Source organism: Hippoglossus hippoglossus, chromosome 3, assembly GCF_009819705.1.
Source record: "Hippoglossus hippoglossus isolate fHipHip1 chromosome 3, fHipHip1.pri, whole genome shotgun sequence".
NCBI classification, from domain to species: domain Eukaryota; kingdom Metazoa; phylum Chordata; class Actinopteri; order Pleuronectiformes; family Pleuronectidae; genus Hippoglossus; species Hippoglossus hippoglossus.
The window spans coordinates 17,579,864-17,596,053 of NC_047153.1; the positions used below are offsets into that span (position 1 = coordinate 17,579,864).

Genomic DNA, 16,190 nt, shown 5'->3' on the forward strand with positions numbered 1-16,190 from the left:
TGTTAGTGATCCATTCATTCACTGCATCTGTTCCCTCAAACAGTATTACTGAAACTTACACCATAAAACATTAGTATTCATTTTACACCCCTTACAAAAAAAAACAACACAAGACAACCTGAGTTGACCTTTTTTAATGAATAAGTCATTTCATTCAAATGAATGGAAGCAGTAGACACAGATATTAAATAGAGGCAATTGCAAAGCAATCATCCAAGATATTATTGGGCAGAGAGGTTTCAGCGGAGGGTGAGGCTGCACAACTGTAAAGGTTAAAACCCATTTAATCACTTTTTCAGAGTGCAGGGTCGAAACACACACGTCCCACATGACACAGCAACTGCATCTTCATGGTACTGCACACTCGGAGCCATCAAGTTGTCATGATTAAAAGTGTTGTATCAGGATGATGCATCTGCCATTTCAGGCAAAGACCAGAGTGTGATTTGCTGCTGCTGCTGTTCCCCAAACACCCAATATAACAAAATAAAAAAATAGAAGAGTGACACTTTACCTAGAACTCAATGGATGACACATTTAAACTTTCAATTCAGGTTGTCACATGATGCCAAATTATGAATACAGGTTTGATTCACCTGTGTTTTTGTTCCTGTGCTATTCAACACATAGCAAGGGAGTTACGTGCTATTGTATGTAGGGACACCAGTTCAGAAAATGTCATTGCATGAGTTTCATCTAATGTGTCACCTAAAAGAAACACATCAGGCTTTACTAAATGGCTTCCAGTGGTACTGTGTACACTGTACACAGAAAATCTGATCTTAAACTCGTTGGATGTGGCAACTTGGAAACAAACCCTAATCCTTAGATAACATGTAATTTAATTTACTGTGTGATAAACTTGTGAATACTTGAGTTTATAATTCTTCTTTTGTCATGATGGGAGATTTCCACTGGCCACACATAACGCCTCACCACTGTCAGCCCAGCGAGCGACAGTCAGTCTAATCAGTCCCCAGGTTGGTGCTTCAGTAATCAAAAGCTTCGCCGAAGCTGCGTTTGTGTACTCCTCTGCCGGCGCCGACGCCGCCACCGTTCCTAAATCCGTTGCTGCGGCCGCCATTTCCCCCGAAACTACGTCCCCTTCCGCCTCTGAATCCTCCTCCTCTGTCGCCACGGTTACCGTTGCCAAAGCCTCTGTCGCCGCCGCGGTTATTGTGCTGCTTCTCCTCCAGATCTGGGAGCTCCTCGGCGGCGGACAGTTGCCAACGGCGACCATCCTTCCAGCCCTCCTGTTGAGAAAGGGAGCAGGGTGTAAATGATTTTGACTTAAACAAGAATATTTAAATTTTACTTTGGATAATTCAGACCACCGCTCGTCTCGAACAGATGGGAATTGTCACTGTCGTCCTCACCTGCATCTGCTTGACTTTGTCAACTGGGAGGTCGAAACAAACTCCCTGTTGGAAACACAATATGGGTGAGATGGTGAGTTTTTCTGTTCCTCTGCCTTTCAAAGAAGTCAGTCTCTGTACAAGCTGCGCTTTCAGAATGGTCACATCTACAGAAAGGTTAAGTATTTTGCCAACAGATGTTTTTTTGCTGTAGATAACAAGCTATTGTGTGACCTGAGTTGCTGAATTTGCATATAAACTGGAAAAAAAGTTTTTTGCAATATAATTTACCAGTGGGTTTCTCACTGCATAATTGTCTTTTTATGGCAATGGAGGCCTTTTTTTTGGCAAGTCACTAATATGCCCATCAAAAAAACATTAATTTGACCATTTGAACCAAATTCAAATAATCACTTCTCTTCATTTAAAACTGTAGACAAAACATAAAATATTCTCTGCCTGGTGCAAAGATTCCTCAAAAGCCTACTCATGCAGTGAAGTGTATCTTTTGCTGAAAGCTCTTATATGAACACACACACAATGCCACGCAATATAATGCAAAACTGCAAAAAGAACGTGTAACATGTAAATTGTTCAAACAAGTACTTTTACACATAGGTACATTTTTGTTGGAGTACATACCGTTTTGCCTTTAAGGAAGCACATTCTTTGAATGTGGTTCTCAAAGTCTTCGCCAAGTTGTTCTTTGATGCTTCTCCAAGCGTAACCCAGATTATGCATCTCCTGAGAACACACCAACGTCATGGTGGCGAAACCCTGGAAATATTAAAAGGAATAATAAATTAGGTGGAAGTAGGGTTATACAATCAACTAAAAGCAAAACAAATGAATAGAGGAGTCTAAATATTAAGCTGATAACGTTCTCACTTTTTGGATCATCCTATTATTTGTTTGTTTGCCCTACCCACACGGATAGCAGGGTAGCACAGCTGCAGTGTTGTGATCAGAGACTGTAAATAAAGATGAAAGATGCTTCTTCACTTCCTCCCACTGTTCAGAAATGAAGCTAAAATATCCTGGATAAGAACACTGCCATCTTGGGCATTTGGAGGCCGAGGCTGTGCAGTAGTTATCAGGTGATGGTCTCATCAATACACATCCTAGACCAATCTTGAGTTAGTTGTGGCTGTCAATCATGACATTTCACCCCGTGTATATAGCATCAAATAACTAATAAAAACCAAAGTTCCCAGATAAATAAACATTTGAACATACACCAGTGTGATAAGAACACGTAAAATGAAGAAACTATCTTTGAGATAAATCCATTTGACATGTACTTTGACTTTTGGTTTGGTCCATGTCCCATCTAACAGAGGAGGCGGGATTTATGACTTAAACTGCAGCCAGCCGAGGTGGCGATGTCATGTCATGTCGTCCTACTTTATAAACACAAGTCTATAGTAGTGAGAAACACTACAGCCTGACATGAGCACACATAATTCTATCTTCTATGGAAAACAAGCTGTGTGTGAGGGTGAGCAATGGTTGCTATTATACGGTGGTGTGTCCAGTTTTATTGTTGCATACACTGTATGTGTGTGTACATGACTTACAGTATCAGAGTTCAGCAGTGACCTCTGCTCCAGACTTGTGGCTCCAGAGATGTGGGCAAGGGCAGCAGCGAGTGCATCGACGGCTCCTTTCTCCTCGATCAGCTTCTCAGCTGAAGCTCTAAAGTATCCAATAGCTGTGACCGGAACTGAGTCCAAAAACCTGGACACAATGAAGGAAAAAAATCATAACAATCTGACACTTAATTCTGCGCCATCAGGAAATAAGTTTCACACTGGACAGTATCATGATAAAGATTTCAGTGGGAAAGAGGCTTTGAGGAGCCACAGTCCAACGTCTAAGTAGCCACTAAGCCATGCTCCTCACTTGACAGCATCCTTGCTTGATGACTTGATGATATCATTGGCAGTGGGAACGCCAACTCGTCTGAATGTGATACCCTGGATGGTCACAAAATGAAATGTAGTTTAATAGTCAATACAGAGACATTTGATGTAGTCAGAATGTCTGAACTTAGTTTCCTGGTTCATAAAATCTTTCGCTTTCACACACTATTTGATTGATTATTGATAGCTTCATTCTTTCTCTACCGCTTTGTACATTTTCCATACCATGTGTAGCAGAGATGTGACTAAAAGATTTTTTTTATTTTATTTTGGTGAACCAACTCATGCAACTAAGCCCGTCGCTCTTTTTTCCCCTTCTGTCTCCTCATTTGACCGAATACAAAAAGGACATTTACTGCTTTGTTTTCTACGTAGCGCAGCTGGTCTTCCTCTTTCCTCTGGTAGAAACAGATGCAGACTCCAGGCCTGCCTGCTCGGCCTGTACGTCCTGAACGATGGATGTATGACTCCACATCCTGACAACAATCACAGAGACAGCAATATGTTCAGAGAAAGGAAATGCAACAGGCATTTATGATTTTTTGTATTCATCGTAAACGTAAGGTAGTGTGCAGTAAACACATATCCACAAAGAGGAAATTCTTAATTTTCTAAATGAAATCAATCAGTGTGCTTAAGTGCACTGCCAATATTTTCATATTAAATTCAACAAAATCAGAAAGCATGCAAATGCTCAGTTTTAAATTTATTTACCAATTTGAGTAGAATCGAAACCTTAGAAATCAGCGCATATTCACTTATCTAACCACTAATAAATGGCAACAGTCATACAAATCTGGTTAAATACTGGAAACATGTCTCACCTTGGGTGGAGAGCACTGGACCACCAGGTCGATTTCAGGGATATCTAATCCACGAGCTGCAACATTGGTGGCAACCAGGACCTCGAAGGTCCCATTCCTGAAGCCCTTCAGGGTAATCTCTCTCTGTTTCTGAGGAATATCACCATGGAGGGTCTGTGTACTCTAAAAATATAAAATAAAAATAAAATGAGACATGAAAGAGAGAATTTTCTTGCTTTATTGTAGCTACTGCTTTCCATTTCTACTGGAATGTATCTGAGGGGAAATAAGACAAACTCTCCAAAACTAAATTTGAAGATTAAAACAGAAAAACCTTGGCTTACAAATGAATGCTTCATAACTCGCAAATCTAACAAAACTGTCACAAAAAAAAATGTATACTGCGTTACATGACATATCACACTTAACTGTTTAAAGGTGTAATAAATCGACACTGTGGCTATACATAAAATGTCATGAATTAGGGCTGGGCATTATGGGCCAAAAATAGTTTGTGTATTTTTTGGCCTTCAATATTTCATGGCCTCTTTTCATGTGGGTCTCTGATACTGGAACATGTGTCTTTAGAGAGAGGGAAATGACCAGTAAAGTTTACCGATACATTTTTGGTATCACACCCAGCCCAGTATGTGTATGTAGGAGTGTGTATGTACTTGTTTGATGGATGCGTTCATGGAGAGTTCGTTGGCCTCTTTCTTTGTCTCAGTGAACACGATGCTTCGGCCGTGTCTGCCACTGTAAACCTGGATGACATCACCGATCACGGCTGCGCGCTGTGACCAGTGACAGGCGATGGCAAGATGCTTCAGACGAAAAGAGAAAAGAGAGAAAGAAAGACATTTTCATTTATCCCGCTGGCAGACTAACTCCATCTAGTCCACTGATGTCCATGATAAATATAGTAGTTTTATTGCAAATTAACTTGTGCTTCCCTGAGGGAGATATATGTGAATTTATTTTACAGCCTCAATTACTTTAATTGCCCCTGCTTACAGGCAACTATAAGAAATGAAAGCCTTGGAGCTAAAAATGCTGCAATGCTTTTTAAATCCATCACATATCCAATGCCCCTATCACGTCCCCTAGCCCTTTCTTACACACACATGCACACTTACCTCCACAGTTGTTGCAGCTTTCTGTGTTTTCTTGCCGATCAGGTCAACATGTTTGCATTCTGGTCTCATGTATTTCTTGGCCACTTGGTAGACCCAGGCGGGGCAGGTGGCTGAAAACAGCAGCGTCTGGGGATTGGATTCGCCGTCTGATGACACACACACACACACACACACACACACACACACACACACACACACACACACACACACACACACACACACACACACACACACACACACACACACACACACACACACACACACACACACACACACACACACACACACACACACACACACACACACACACACACACACAAATGTCATTATGTGGGGGGGAAAAAACATGCTGTATCTAAGATAATCTGAGAATCTACTCTTCCAAATTTATTTCACAAACCATCACACAGAGATTTACTTTACCTTTCTCATATGATGTAGCCAAAATTTCTTCAACCTGTTCCGCAAATCCCATGTCCAACATTTGGTCAACTTCATCCAGAATGACGTGCTTCACCTGTGACAGGTCAAGCTTGCTGTTCTGGAGGTGGTCCTTGATACGACCAGGGGTTCCAACCAAAATATCGATACCATTACGGATGGCATCAACTAGACGAGGGAAGAAGAATGGAGAAAGTCATTACATATTAAGTGTAATTATGGTGTGTATTTTCAATGTTTTGTTACTTGCTTTCTCTGTTAAGAAAAAGCATCTTTGATTATTATTTAAAAAGCTTTATAAATAAATGTTATTATTGATGAACTGTTCATTTTACAAGTACGCTGTTGAAAAAAGCAGACATGATCTACATAAAAAACTACTTACACCAACCAGTGCAGTTTCCGTGTACATATTTCTACATTCTTTTTTCAGATTAATATAAGGTCACTGTGACCTTCAACCACTGAAATGTAATCTTTTCATCTTTAAATAAAACTGACAACTGATCAAAAGTTGAAGAAATACCCCCACGCAGTCTTGAAATATCACATTCAAGAGAGCAAAATAAGTTTTTTGAGCCCACTGTGATTTTGACCTTTGACCACTGAAAGTTAATCAGTGAGTCCAAATGAAATGTGCCAGATGTATCGAAATTCCCCACTGGCAGTCCTAATAACATCACAGGGACGTGAGATCACTGTGATATATTCAGGTCATCTTTGAGTCTCACTGAATGTTTGTACCAAATTTGATGAATTCTGGAGATATCGTGTTCACAGGAATGGGGCGGCTGTACAGGCAGACGTACGACCAACCCGAGTACATAATGCCTCCAGCCACTGGCTAATGCCAGCACCAAGGTATAAAAAAACACATCAGTTGACTTTACTAACTCCTGTTTCCGCTTTTTCCTTTTACATCTATTTAGCACTGTTAACCCAAAAGCTTCTAATATGAATGTGAAGACTAATGATGAGCACTTCTAAGAAAGATAACAGTTTTAGCATGAGACTTACTCTGTGGGTTGTATGAGCTGCCGCCGTAGAAACAGGTGATGAAAAGTTTGTTGGCGACATCTTTGAAGTCCCTAGCGACCTGGATTGCTAACTCTCTGGTTGGAGTCAACACCAGGACCTACAGACACACAGAGAAGAGACTCAGTCTTATGTAAACACGATGGCAACTGATGCTGCGACTCTGACGATGATGCTAGTCTTCAGTGCGTGTGTGTGTGTGTGTGCGTGCGTGCGTGCGTACCTTGGGAGCTCGGCCTCTGGTCGGCGGCAATGATTCCCTCTGAAGCTTCTCCACCAATGGGATGGCAAAGGAGAAAGTCTTTCCTGTTCCTGTTCGAGCTTGAGCGATTACATCTTCTCCATCAAACACTGGATTAAATGTCTTCACCTGAATGTCAAACAGGAAAGTGACTCCCCGAGCTGAGAGAGAGATAGAGGAGGGGAAGAAAGTGGCATGAGAGAACAGGGAGAGGGACATTTTTTAACTCAGCTCCAACGCCCATTGTTAACTCTCCAGAGAACATTTCCAGTACAAAAACAGTTGTGTCTCTCCATCTATGGACAACTTTGAGTCAATGTCAGTGATCCACATATTTCAAATCAACATACTGTGTGTGAGGCAGAGTGTGGTCACAACTTGTTGGGTCCTGACAAGTCCAGAAGGAATCGGGTTCAGACACAAATATTGAAATAATATTCAGGGTTGCATCAGATTCAGTCACATTGGTCGGGCTATTTGCGAGTGTGCTCGGGTCGAGTATGGAGACTAAAGGCCAACTCATGCTTCTGAGTCGAAGCCACGCCATAGGTATGCAAGTGTTCAAATATATTAAATAAGTTATGAAGTTACGTTCAGTAAACCACCGTCTACTTAGCTTTGTAAAAGCCAGATTTTGGACATGTAGCGGTACACCTCTGCTCTCAAGTTAAAGTGGTTAAAAATGAATGATGATATAAATATGATGCTTACCTTTCAGTTTATTGATGGTAACGTCGGAGATCCTGAACTTGGAAAAGGCCCCTTCCTTCTGCTCTGGTGTTTCCTAAACAGATAAACACAATCAGCCATGCAAGTGTTTTCTCTCTACAGCCGACTCCAAAGAGCATTCATAAAAAATAAAACAATAATAACGTAAAGACAGCAAAAATATCCGCGGTTGATGTTGTATGGCCATTACAAGCTAATTCAATCAAGTGGAATAATTTTAGTGAACCTTTAGTGGTCCCGAAATTAGTTGGTTTGCATTTAACATGTAAGAGTTTTGTTTCTCAATTTAGCCGCTTCTCGTGAAGAGAACCCACACATTTAGACAATTCCATCAATCTCTAGTCTTCTCAGAATACCAGCCTAATTCTGTTTCACACATTTCTTGAATCATTTCAGTCCACAAGTCCTACCGTATCTTTCTCGTTGTCACTGGCTGACTCTTCACCCGATGGTATCGGTGTCTGTGTGGGTGTCTGAACAGGGGTGTTCAGGGTGGAATGTCCATTGGTTGCTGCCTCTACGGTTGCTTTCTTTTGCTTCTTCTTTTTCTGGAGTGGAGACAGAGTATAACCAGAGAATGTGTATTTATATTCATATTAACAAAATTATTTTCTGTCAGGAATCACATCTGTAGCCTTTAACAGAACATCCAAAGTCTACTTCAATATGTACAAATAATAAAGCACTGACCTCTGTGTCTCCTTCAGTGTTTGTCTTAGTCTTCTTCTTCTTTGGTGTTTCAATACCGTTGATGTTGTCGTTCAGGTCTGTGACCTCATCATGGCCGTTCACTTCGTGACCTGCCAGCTTGTCTTTTTTCTTTTTCTTCTTTGGTGCTGGAGGTTCACAGTCTGGGTCCTCCTGCTCCTCTTGTTCCTCCGTCTGCTGCTTCTTCTTCAACTTCTTGGCCTCCTTGTTCTTGTTCTTTATTTTTACAGAAATGATAAATCAAATACTGTGCAGCTACTCAACCCTTCTATTTTAAATATCTGTTTTACACATGACACTGCATTGAATTTTATAAAAACTGAGATGATGTCATTCTAATAAAAAGGTCAAATTATTCCTCATGTAATGTCAAAATTATATTTAGAATTATTTTACTGTATACTGGACTATTTTAATAGTTTGTTTACAGGTCTCTCTAAAAAAAAAGAAAAGAAAATCACTCAGAAAGCTCCAGTTCTAAAAATCTCTACGCGCTCCCTGAATGGCCTTGTTGTTGTTATCCCAATCAAACTTTAGTTTCTTTGAGCTTATCAACTTATTTTAACTTTCTGTCAGTGGTGACTAGTTATTATAACTTTTCATGTTAATAAAATAGGGGTAAAAGTTATCAATAATATCAAAATAAGAGTATCCGAAGTAAGGTCGTGGAAAGAGCAGTTCCACAGAACAATGCAACCCAATCTTATTGTAAGTGGATCCCGGACTCGTGAAAATATCAGTGACGCCCAATAACATGAATCAATAGTAGCTGTTACACTTATGATCGTTTTTGACAAGACAGCTGGCGAGCCCAGCTGATCGACAGGCACGCGCGCGCACCAGCCCAGACACAAACACGTGCATGTGGTGTTTTAAAGGCGTCCATGGTTTTTCCGTAACACGTGGAAGGAACATGTGACTCACAGCTAGCCAGACCAGCTAGCACAGTTGGTCTTAACACGGTGCTAACATCCCAACAGCACCGGTTCACAGCCCCTCACTTTAACTACACGATGGCAGCAGCGTTCCACAGCACACAACGCAATGCCACGCTTGTCTGCTAACAGTAAGCTAGCCGGGTCGCCTAGCTTCCTGGTTAGCACGTTCGGCCACATGTTGTCAAACAGGGAGCCGCCGGGACACGACGCAGCGCGAGCGACGTGGATTTGTCGGTGTTTCTCGGTGTACGGAGCCTCTGCGCTCACCTTCAGGGCTTTCGCCTCGCTGACGGTGTCCATCTCCTCCTCCTGGACCAGATCCTCGGTGTCAAATACGATCTTAGATGGCATTTCTCTTCCTCGATGTTTCCCCTCAACGTAGACACACTGGCGACTCTACGGGCGCGCGGATGGAAAGGAAAGCGCAGGGCGGCCCGAGCGAGCGTGTTCGCGCAATAGACATAGAAATAGAAGCGGTAGACAGTGACGAGAAGAGCACTTTCACCTGACTGTACATCTGTCTAGGAACCGCTGTGCGTTCTATACTTCACAGAAGAACTAAAAGACAAGCTGTGTCGTGTTAGGAATAAAGTATGAGTGTGACAGAAATATCGATGAAGCTCAACTAAACAAGCATATTTTAAATATAAAAGAGAATGTAACAAAAATATGAATGAAGTTCAAATAAACAAGGGTCAAAATATTTTATATTGTCTAAAAATAATAATAATACATATGGCAGTTTTTAAATAAATAATAAGGAACAAACGCAAAGAATAGTCATAGATTGTAGGTTATATAGAGGTTATAGCTTTTTTGAGGGTGATGGATGGCCCCTGGTCCATTTAGGGGAGAGAACATGTCAAGGGGAGGATGGTACGCGGTCCTCTCAAAGGAAACAAGCTCTGTTCACCTCCCCTAACCCTGACCCTTAACTCCAAACTAAACCAGATTTTAACCAGAACCTGAAAACCAAGTGCCAAGTCTTAGACTGCCCTTAGAAGTTGTGAAGACTGGCCAAAAATGTTCTCAGACAGGAGACACTTATAATGTTCAGCCCAAACAGCATGGCGCCTAAATAGATAAAACCACATGCTGAACAAAAAAAGCTGAGAAGTGTTAACGTTTTGTTCTAAATTTATATTTGAACTTGAAAATGTAATCATAACGATTTCAGTGGACTTAATGGGTGTTGGAGACAGCTAGACTAAGCAAATGATTTTACTCACTGCAGCACCTGGATCTGTGTCCTGTTTTAAGTGGCATTAGCCCTTTTGTGACCTAGATCATTTGCCCAATGGTTTATCCGTCTATACCTTCCTATTTTGACTTTATAGTCATATTAGTGCATGTGGGTTTAAGTGTTTCATTTTCAAATCTTTACTTCTTATCTTTTTTATCACATATTTTCAATTCACAGTGGACATTTCAGTGGCCTTAATGGGTGTTGAGCTTCCAGGTACTCTTGGTGCTTTGCAGTAAATGAGGACAGTTAGAGGGTATTTGTCTTGTCTTATCTACTGCACATCACAGCAGCTTTCTGTCTTCAGCAGATTATCATTACAGTCATTTTATAACCCTGGTCTTATCTCTGTGTGTTAGTATTATCCTGTCTGAGCTTATCAGGCGACAGAAACAATCAGAAATGACCCCATGTGACTTGTACTACATGACAATAGAGGCTTAGTTATTAGGTTTTATTACATATGGTTTAATATATATTTTTTAATTATTATTACTATTCATTACACATAGGCAATAAACGATAAACATTCCAGGTGTTCAGGGGAAGAAAAGAAAAAAAATAGTAAACAAAGGAAAAGAAAATACATTTCACTAATATACACATATTAATCGTTCAGTTATGCTGACTCTTAACATTATATTTACTATTTTGTAATGCATAAAGTACAAGCTTTTTTTTATTTGTGTCTATGTTTATATGTATATATTTAAAAAAATTCTTATCAGGCGACCGGAGCGTCTGCGCTTCGTCTTTACGGAAGTGTCGTAAAGCGCAGTGTTGTTGCTGGAAATTTGACCGGTCGCCCTCTGCTCTGAGTTTCCAGTCGTCGTCCTTCAGGCAAACGCGGCTCCTCTCTCGGCTGAAACACACCACAACACAGCGTGCAACCATGGCCGGGATTATCGCTAGGAAATCTATTGACTACCTGAAGAGCAAAGACTTCAGGGATTATTTGATGAGGTCTGTATGAGACGTTTGTAAGTTTTATGTGTTAGCACCGCTTGACGCGCATGCTAACGCTCGTTAGCCCGGCGGCTAAATGAGCTGCTAGCCTCTGGTAACTTTTGGTAATGTTTAACAACCAGGCTGACACTTTAAACTCCGTCACCAGTTCCACGTATTCCCGTGTTTCTGTCTGCTGTGTTGAAACGGGGTTTCTCTGTCCGCTTCTAAGGACACTTGTGTTTGAAGTGGAGCGCGGAGAGAGCCGGTAACTCCAGTTTAGAAACGGCTCATCAACATGTGGATAAACTAGTTTTTATGCTTAAATACTAAACCACGCTAAAGGGGATATTCGCTCAGTCTGTCTAGAAACACACAGAAACAACCTGTACAAGTCATACTAGGTGAAGTCTTAATAACAGTGTCGAACTGGGTGTGAAGCTGTGGCCAGAGTCAGATTTTACAGTTCACAGTTCACATTAACTCGGACCATGTCGAGGTGGTGGGTTAATGTGTACGTGTGCCCTGGTGCTGTGTGTGTGTGTACCTGCCACAGATTAAAGGCAAAATTCTGTGACGCAAGAGGTCATCTCTGTTTACATAAAATACAGTTTGAAAGTCAAACAAATGCACTTAAACAGAGGGCGAGACACACTATATGATGATGTATGTAAGGCACCTAGCGTCAAGTCTGGCTTCCTGACAAAACCAAACTGTATTGGTGTTGTGTTTTTGTCATCATGTGTATCAGTTTGTTTTATCAATGTTATGCCAGTAGTTGCCCGACAGATATGGACCAGTGCCGATATTAGGGAATAGTAGGGAACATTTTTCAAGACAGATATATCGCCATGCATACAAGGATATATTGAAAGAATTGGGATTGATTGCAAGGATGTTATCAAACCCTTGTGCCGAAGAAATGTCATTGACTTATAATCAATGGTTAAAACTAGAATGGTATAAAAATACAAATAAATATATATAGAATTTCAATTAGGAAAATAAAAAATATTCTTTACATAACATTTAAACTTAAACACACACGATTTCTGCATTGTATATACTGTATGTATAAACAATGCAGAAATGTCTGTTTAAAGTGTCATTGGCTCTTCTGTGACCAAGATCGTTTCATTATGACTTATCTGTGTTTTTCCTTTTCTCCTCTATGTGACCCTGGATTAATAAACAACATTCAACAGCACGGTAAGCACTCATCCTTGGTGTCTTTCCATCTGTCTGTCACTATAGTGTATGTGTTTGTCCACTGGTTTATCTGTCTACCTTCCTATTTTGACTTTATAGTCATACCTTTCAATATGAGTGCACGTGTGTTTAAGTTTATCATTTTCAAATCTTTACTACTTCTCTTTTTTATCACATTTTCAATTCACAATGTGGATTTAACTGTTTAGAGTTCACAACTTCATTGTCCTGTAATTCTGTTCTGCTGTACAACAAGTATACGATAAATGTGTAGTAATATAATTTGTCTCTGTGTTTGTGAATTCAGCATTTCTGGGGTCCTATCGCAAACTGGGGTCTTCCCATAGCCGCCATAGCAGATATGAAGAAGAGCCCTGAGATTATCAGTGGCAGGATGACATTCGGTAAGACACTCAGACAGATATACAGATAAACACAACAGCACAACTGCATGGCACAAAATACCCACATCCTGTGTTTGACATATTTAAGCAGGGGTAAGAAGTGTCCAGGATTTGATGTTAGCTATAAATTTGATTTAATAAAGGTCTTTTGTGTCCCCCCCGTCTCAGCTCTGTCCTGTTACTCACTGCTCTTCATGAGGTTCGCCTACAAGGTGCAGCCACGCAACTGGCTGCTCTTTGCGTGCCATTTGACCAATGAGTCTGCACAGCTAATCCAGGGCAGTCGTCTCATGAGATACAAGTAAGTCACACTCCAGTCCAGTGTTTCTTTGTCATTGTGGACAAGGGGATTCATAATGAAGAGGTTGTCTCAAAACATTTTTTCATCCATGGTTACTCAAATGTGGAGGATTTATGTCATGTGCTAAAGAAGGGATGCTTGGACCACGTTTTTTTCAGTTAGTTCTTTTTGATACCTTGCAGGTACTGGCAATATTTTTTTGTTTATATTGTTATAGCAGCTTGTATAGCAGGCCAGTATTATGGTCTACTTTGACTGATAGATTATGCCACCACATGCCCTGCTCTGCCAGGTGATGCATCTTTAAAGTTACAATTCACCGACAAATGAAATTTCACACATTATCTACTCACCACTATGCCGATGGAGGGGTGGGTGAAGTGTTTGAGTCCACAAAACACTGTTTACCCCTGAGACACAAAAAGTGTTTTGTGGACCCAACCCCCCCCCCATTGGCATAGTGCTCCTAGTCTACAGTCTTTAATAAGTTGACTACAGAAAATTCCCATCCTGTTATTTATTATGCCACCTGACTTGTCTGCAAATGTCCATGATCTTGCACAGGTGGCTGATCAGGCTACTTCTTATACTGTTTACTTTAATGTGAAACTTATGTGTTTAAACAAAGTTTGTCTCACGTCATCTTATTTCTGTCTTGTATGTTCTCTGTCACTTGTGGTAGCAAATATCCAATGGCCAGTTATTTTGAACCTGGTCCTTATTTTTACCGCCAAGACTTTTCACTTTTTTTCAATATTTCAATGACTCCAGTTAAGAGGAAACACTTTCTTCTGGGATACACTCCAGTGGAGAAAGTGTAACGTGATGTAATGAACATGGTGTTAATGTTTAGGAAAATAAGACCTAGGCGGAAAATAAGTGAACTTAACCGTAAAATTTAGGTAATGAGTTTGTGATCGACTCATATGCACTCTGACTGTCTCTGCATTATTTCAGCATGGAGAAGAAGAAGCAATCTCAGTGACAACGTGAAGCAGATGGAGAAGATCCACTTCAGAATGGCACCATGCTGTGACAACAGCCCCCTAAACCATCAACATTTTATCGAATCATTTGAACCGTGTCACTTACACCATGAAATTACCACGACTCATCATCCTCATAAAGTTTTAGTCACTTTTTACGATACAAACAGAAAAAGCAAACGCTTTCCTCAGCGATTTAAGGTCAACTGCTGTGATTTATTTTTAAATTGTTTTGTTACATCAACTTGACGCACAAAAATATAATGTAGGTGAATGTACACCGAGCTAACCAGCCTGATGGTTACTAGATGCTTTGCACAGAGAATCCACTGATCATTTAACACTTTAGAACGAGGCTAGAACAATCATTATGCTCAGCCATAAAATTTTAATAAGTAATTAACATGTTCAACATATTTTATAGAGAATTTAACCTTAGTTCAGTTCAGTATATGGACTTCATTCATTAACCTTTACTGAAACACAGGACACACACAGGAGAAAGATGCTGTTGCTGTACTTTGAAAACAATATTTGAGGATCTGATTGGACACGTTTTACTGTTGTGTGATAAATAATGATTGCATAATCAAATGTTTAAATTATAAAAACTAAAAATGTTTGTGTTTTTATGTGGTGCAGCTACCCCTAGACTGTAAATCTGTATCATTAGGCTGAGATCGCCAATATATAATCCTACATGACTGGGAAAGACAAGCTGCCTCTGTCAGTGCTAACTAAATGTACCATATGTAGTTATTATGTGTCATTCACATTAATTTATTGTCATACACTCGTACACTTCACATTCTCTTTCCCTGATTCACAATTTTGATTCTCTGGGTTTGTTAAATAAACTGGCTTTAACCAACTTGAACACAATTCACAGCTTTGATGACTGTTTTTCTGACGTTGGACTTTGCGACTGCAGTTTTCTCATTATTCTTGTTTGTCTGCTCCATGATGATTGTTACTCAGAGAACAGGCAGCCTTTGCTGTGTCCGATATTTCCCCATGGGGGCCCCTGCGTTGTGTTTACACTCAGAAGTGCAACCTAATGCCCTGTTAAATTAACACTGAACGTGAAACAATTTGAAACTTCGTATTTATTTGGTTATTCCTCGTATCCCCTTTCACATCAAATATTTACAATTTAGGTACAAGAGAGATTACAACATTTTTGTGATCTTATATATCCAAACAATTAAACATAAAGGTTCAGTGTGTAAGATTTAGGTGAAAGGGATCTATTAGCAGAAATTGAATATAAAATAATCCTAGTGATGTTTTCACAATTGTGTTTCATCTTAACTGTATGAATCGTTGTTTTCTTACCCTAGAATGCCCCCTTTATATTTAAATATTGCATATTTACATCAGGAGTGGGTCCTCTCTGCGGATGCCGCCATGTTTTTTACAGTAGCCCACACTGGACATACTAAAGACCTTTTGAGTTTTTATGACAACTGAAGGCTTCCACAGGTTCTCTTTCATATTTGGAAGGGGAAGGTGTAAGCAACATGCAATTTCACCAGTAGATATAAATACATTATGCACACTGAACCTTTAAAACAAAACAGTACATAATGATAAAGTATTGCACAGTAAAAGAAGTAAAAACAGTATTGTAGTAGTAGTTAGAGTTCCGTGTCATGGTGGAGTTTAATTCAATCCTTAAATGCACATTTACCTCTGAATTGTGTTTATATAATGGAGTGGATGTGGACATTATAGAAGCGATAACACGTTAACTCCAGCAGGTGGCAGTAGTGCGACAGTACACAGGACTGTATA

The 16,190-nt window shown here is 40.2% G+C and overlaps 2 protein-coding genes across 3 annotated transcripts; one reads left to right on the forward strand and one right to left on the reverse strand.

Annotated features, from left to right (window-relative positions):
* Positions 1-118: 118 nt before the first annotated feature.
* Positions 119-9,745, reverse strand: ddx21 (DEAD (Asp-Glu-Ala-Asp) box helicase 21). Its single transcript, XM_034576980.1, has 16 exons — positions 9,576-9,745; positions 8,353-8,586; positions 8,073-8,210; positions 7,645-7,717; positions 6,916-7,094; positions 6,675-6,792; positions 5,640-5,825; positions 5,217-5,362; positions 4,755-4,904; positions 4,102-4,263; positions 3,634-3,753; positions 3,258-3,331; positions 2,933-3,092; positions 1,998-2,132; positions 1,377-1,421; positions 119-1,253 (listed from the first exon to the last, which is right to left on the reverse strand). The coding sequence occupies exons 1-16, from the start codon at positions 9,657-9,659 to the stop codon at positions 990-992; spliced, it is 2,268 nt and encodes a 755-aa protein (XP_034432871.1). The 5' UTR covers positions 9,660-9,745; the 3' UTR covers positions 119-989.
* A 1,584-nt stretch (positions 9,746-11,329) lies between these two features.
* On the forward strand, positions 11,330-15,278 carry mpc1 (mitochondrial pyruvate carrier 1). Of its 2 annotated transcripts, XM_034581138.1 has the most exons (5): positions 11,331-11,514; positions 12,702-12,705; positions 13,013-13,109; positions 13,278-13,410; positions 14,368-15,278. In XM_034581138.1, exons 1-5 carry the CDS (start codon positions 11,444-11,446, stop codon positions 14,393-14,395), a joined length of 333 nt encoding a protein of 110 aa, XP_034437029.1. In that variant the 5' UTR covers positions 11,331-11,443; the 3' UTR covers positions 14,396-15,278. The 2 variants fall into 2 exon arrangements, with proteins under 2 accessions (XP_034437030.1, XP_034437029.1); XM_034581139.1 differs by lacking the exon at positions 14,368-15,278 and having other exon boundaries at positions 11,330-11,514; positions 13,278-13,414.
* The last annotated feature ends 912 nt before the right edge of the window (positions 15,279-16,190 follow it).

Bases quoted from the DNA above. Each gene is read 5' to 3' on its own strand.
- ddx21 (XM_034576980.1), bottom strand. From the start codon at position 9,659: ATGCCATCTAAGATCGTATTTGACACCGAGGATCTGGTCCAGGAGGAG. The intron at 6,793-6,915 runs GTACGCACGCAC...GTGTGTCTGTAG, and splicing joins CCAGAGGCCGAGCTCCCAAG to GTCCTGGTGTTGACTCCAAC. The intron at 2,133-2,932 runs GTAAGTCATGTA...TAATATTTCCAG, and splicing joins CACTGCTGAACTCTGATACT to GGTTTCGCCACCATGACGTT.
- mpc1 (XM_034581138.1), top strand. From the start codon at position 11,444: ATGGCCGGGATTATCGCTAGGAAATCTATTGACTACCTGAAGAGCAAA. The intron at 13,110-13,277 runs GTAAGACACTCA...CCCCCGTCTCAG, and splicing joins CAGTGGCAGGATGACATTCG to CTCTGTCCTGTTACTCACTG. The intron at 13,411-14,367 runs GTAAGTCACACT...GCATTATTTCAG, and splicing joins AGTCGTCTCATGAGATACAA to CATGGAGAAGAAGAAGCAAT.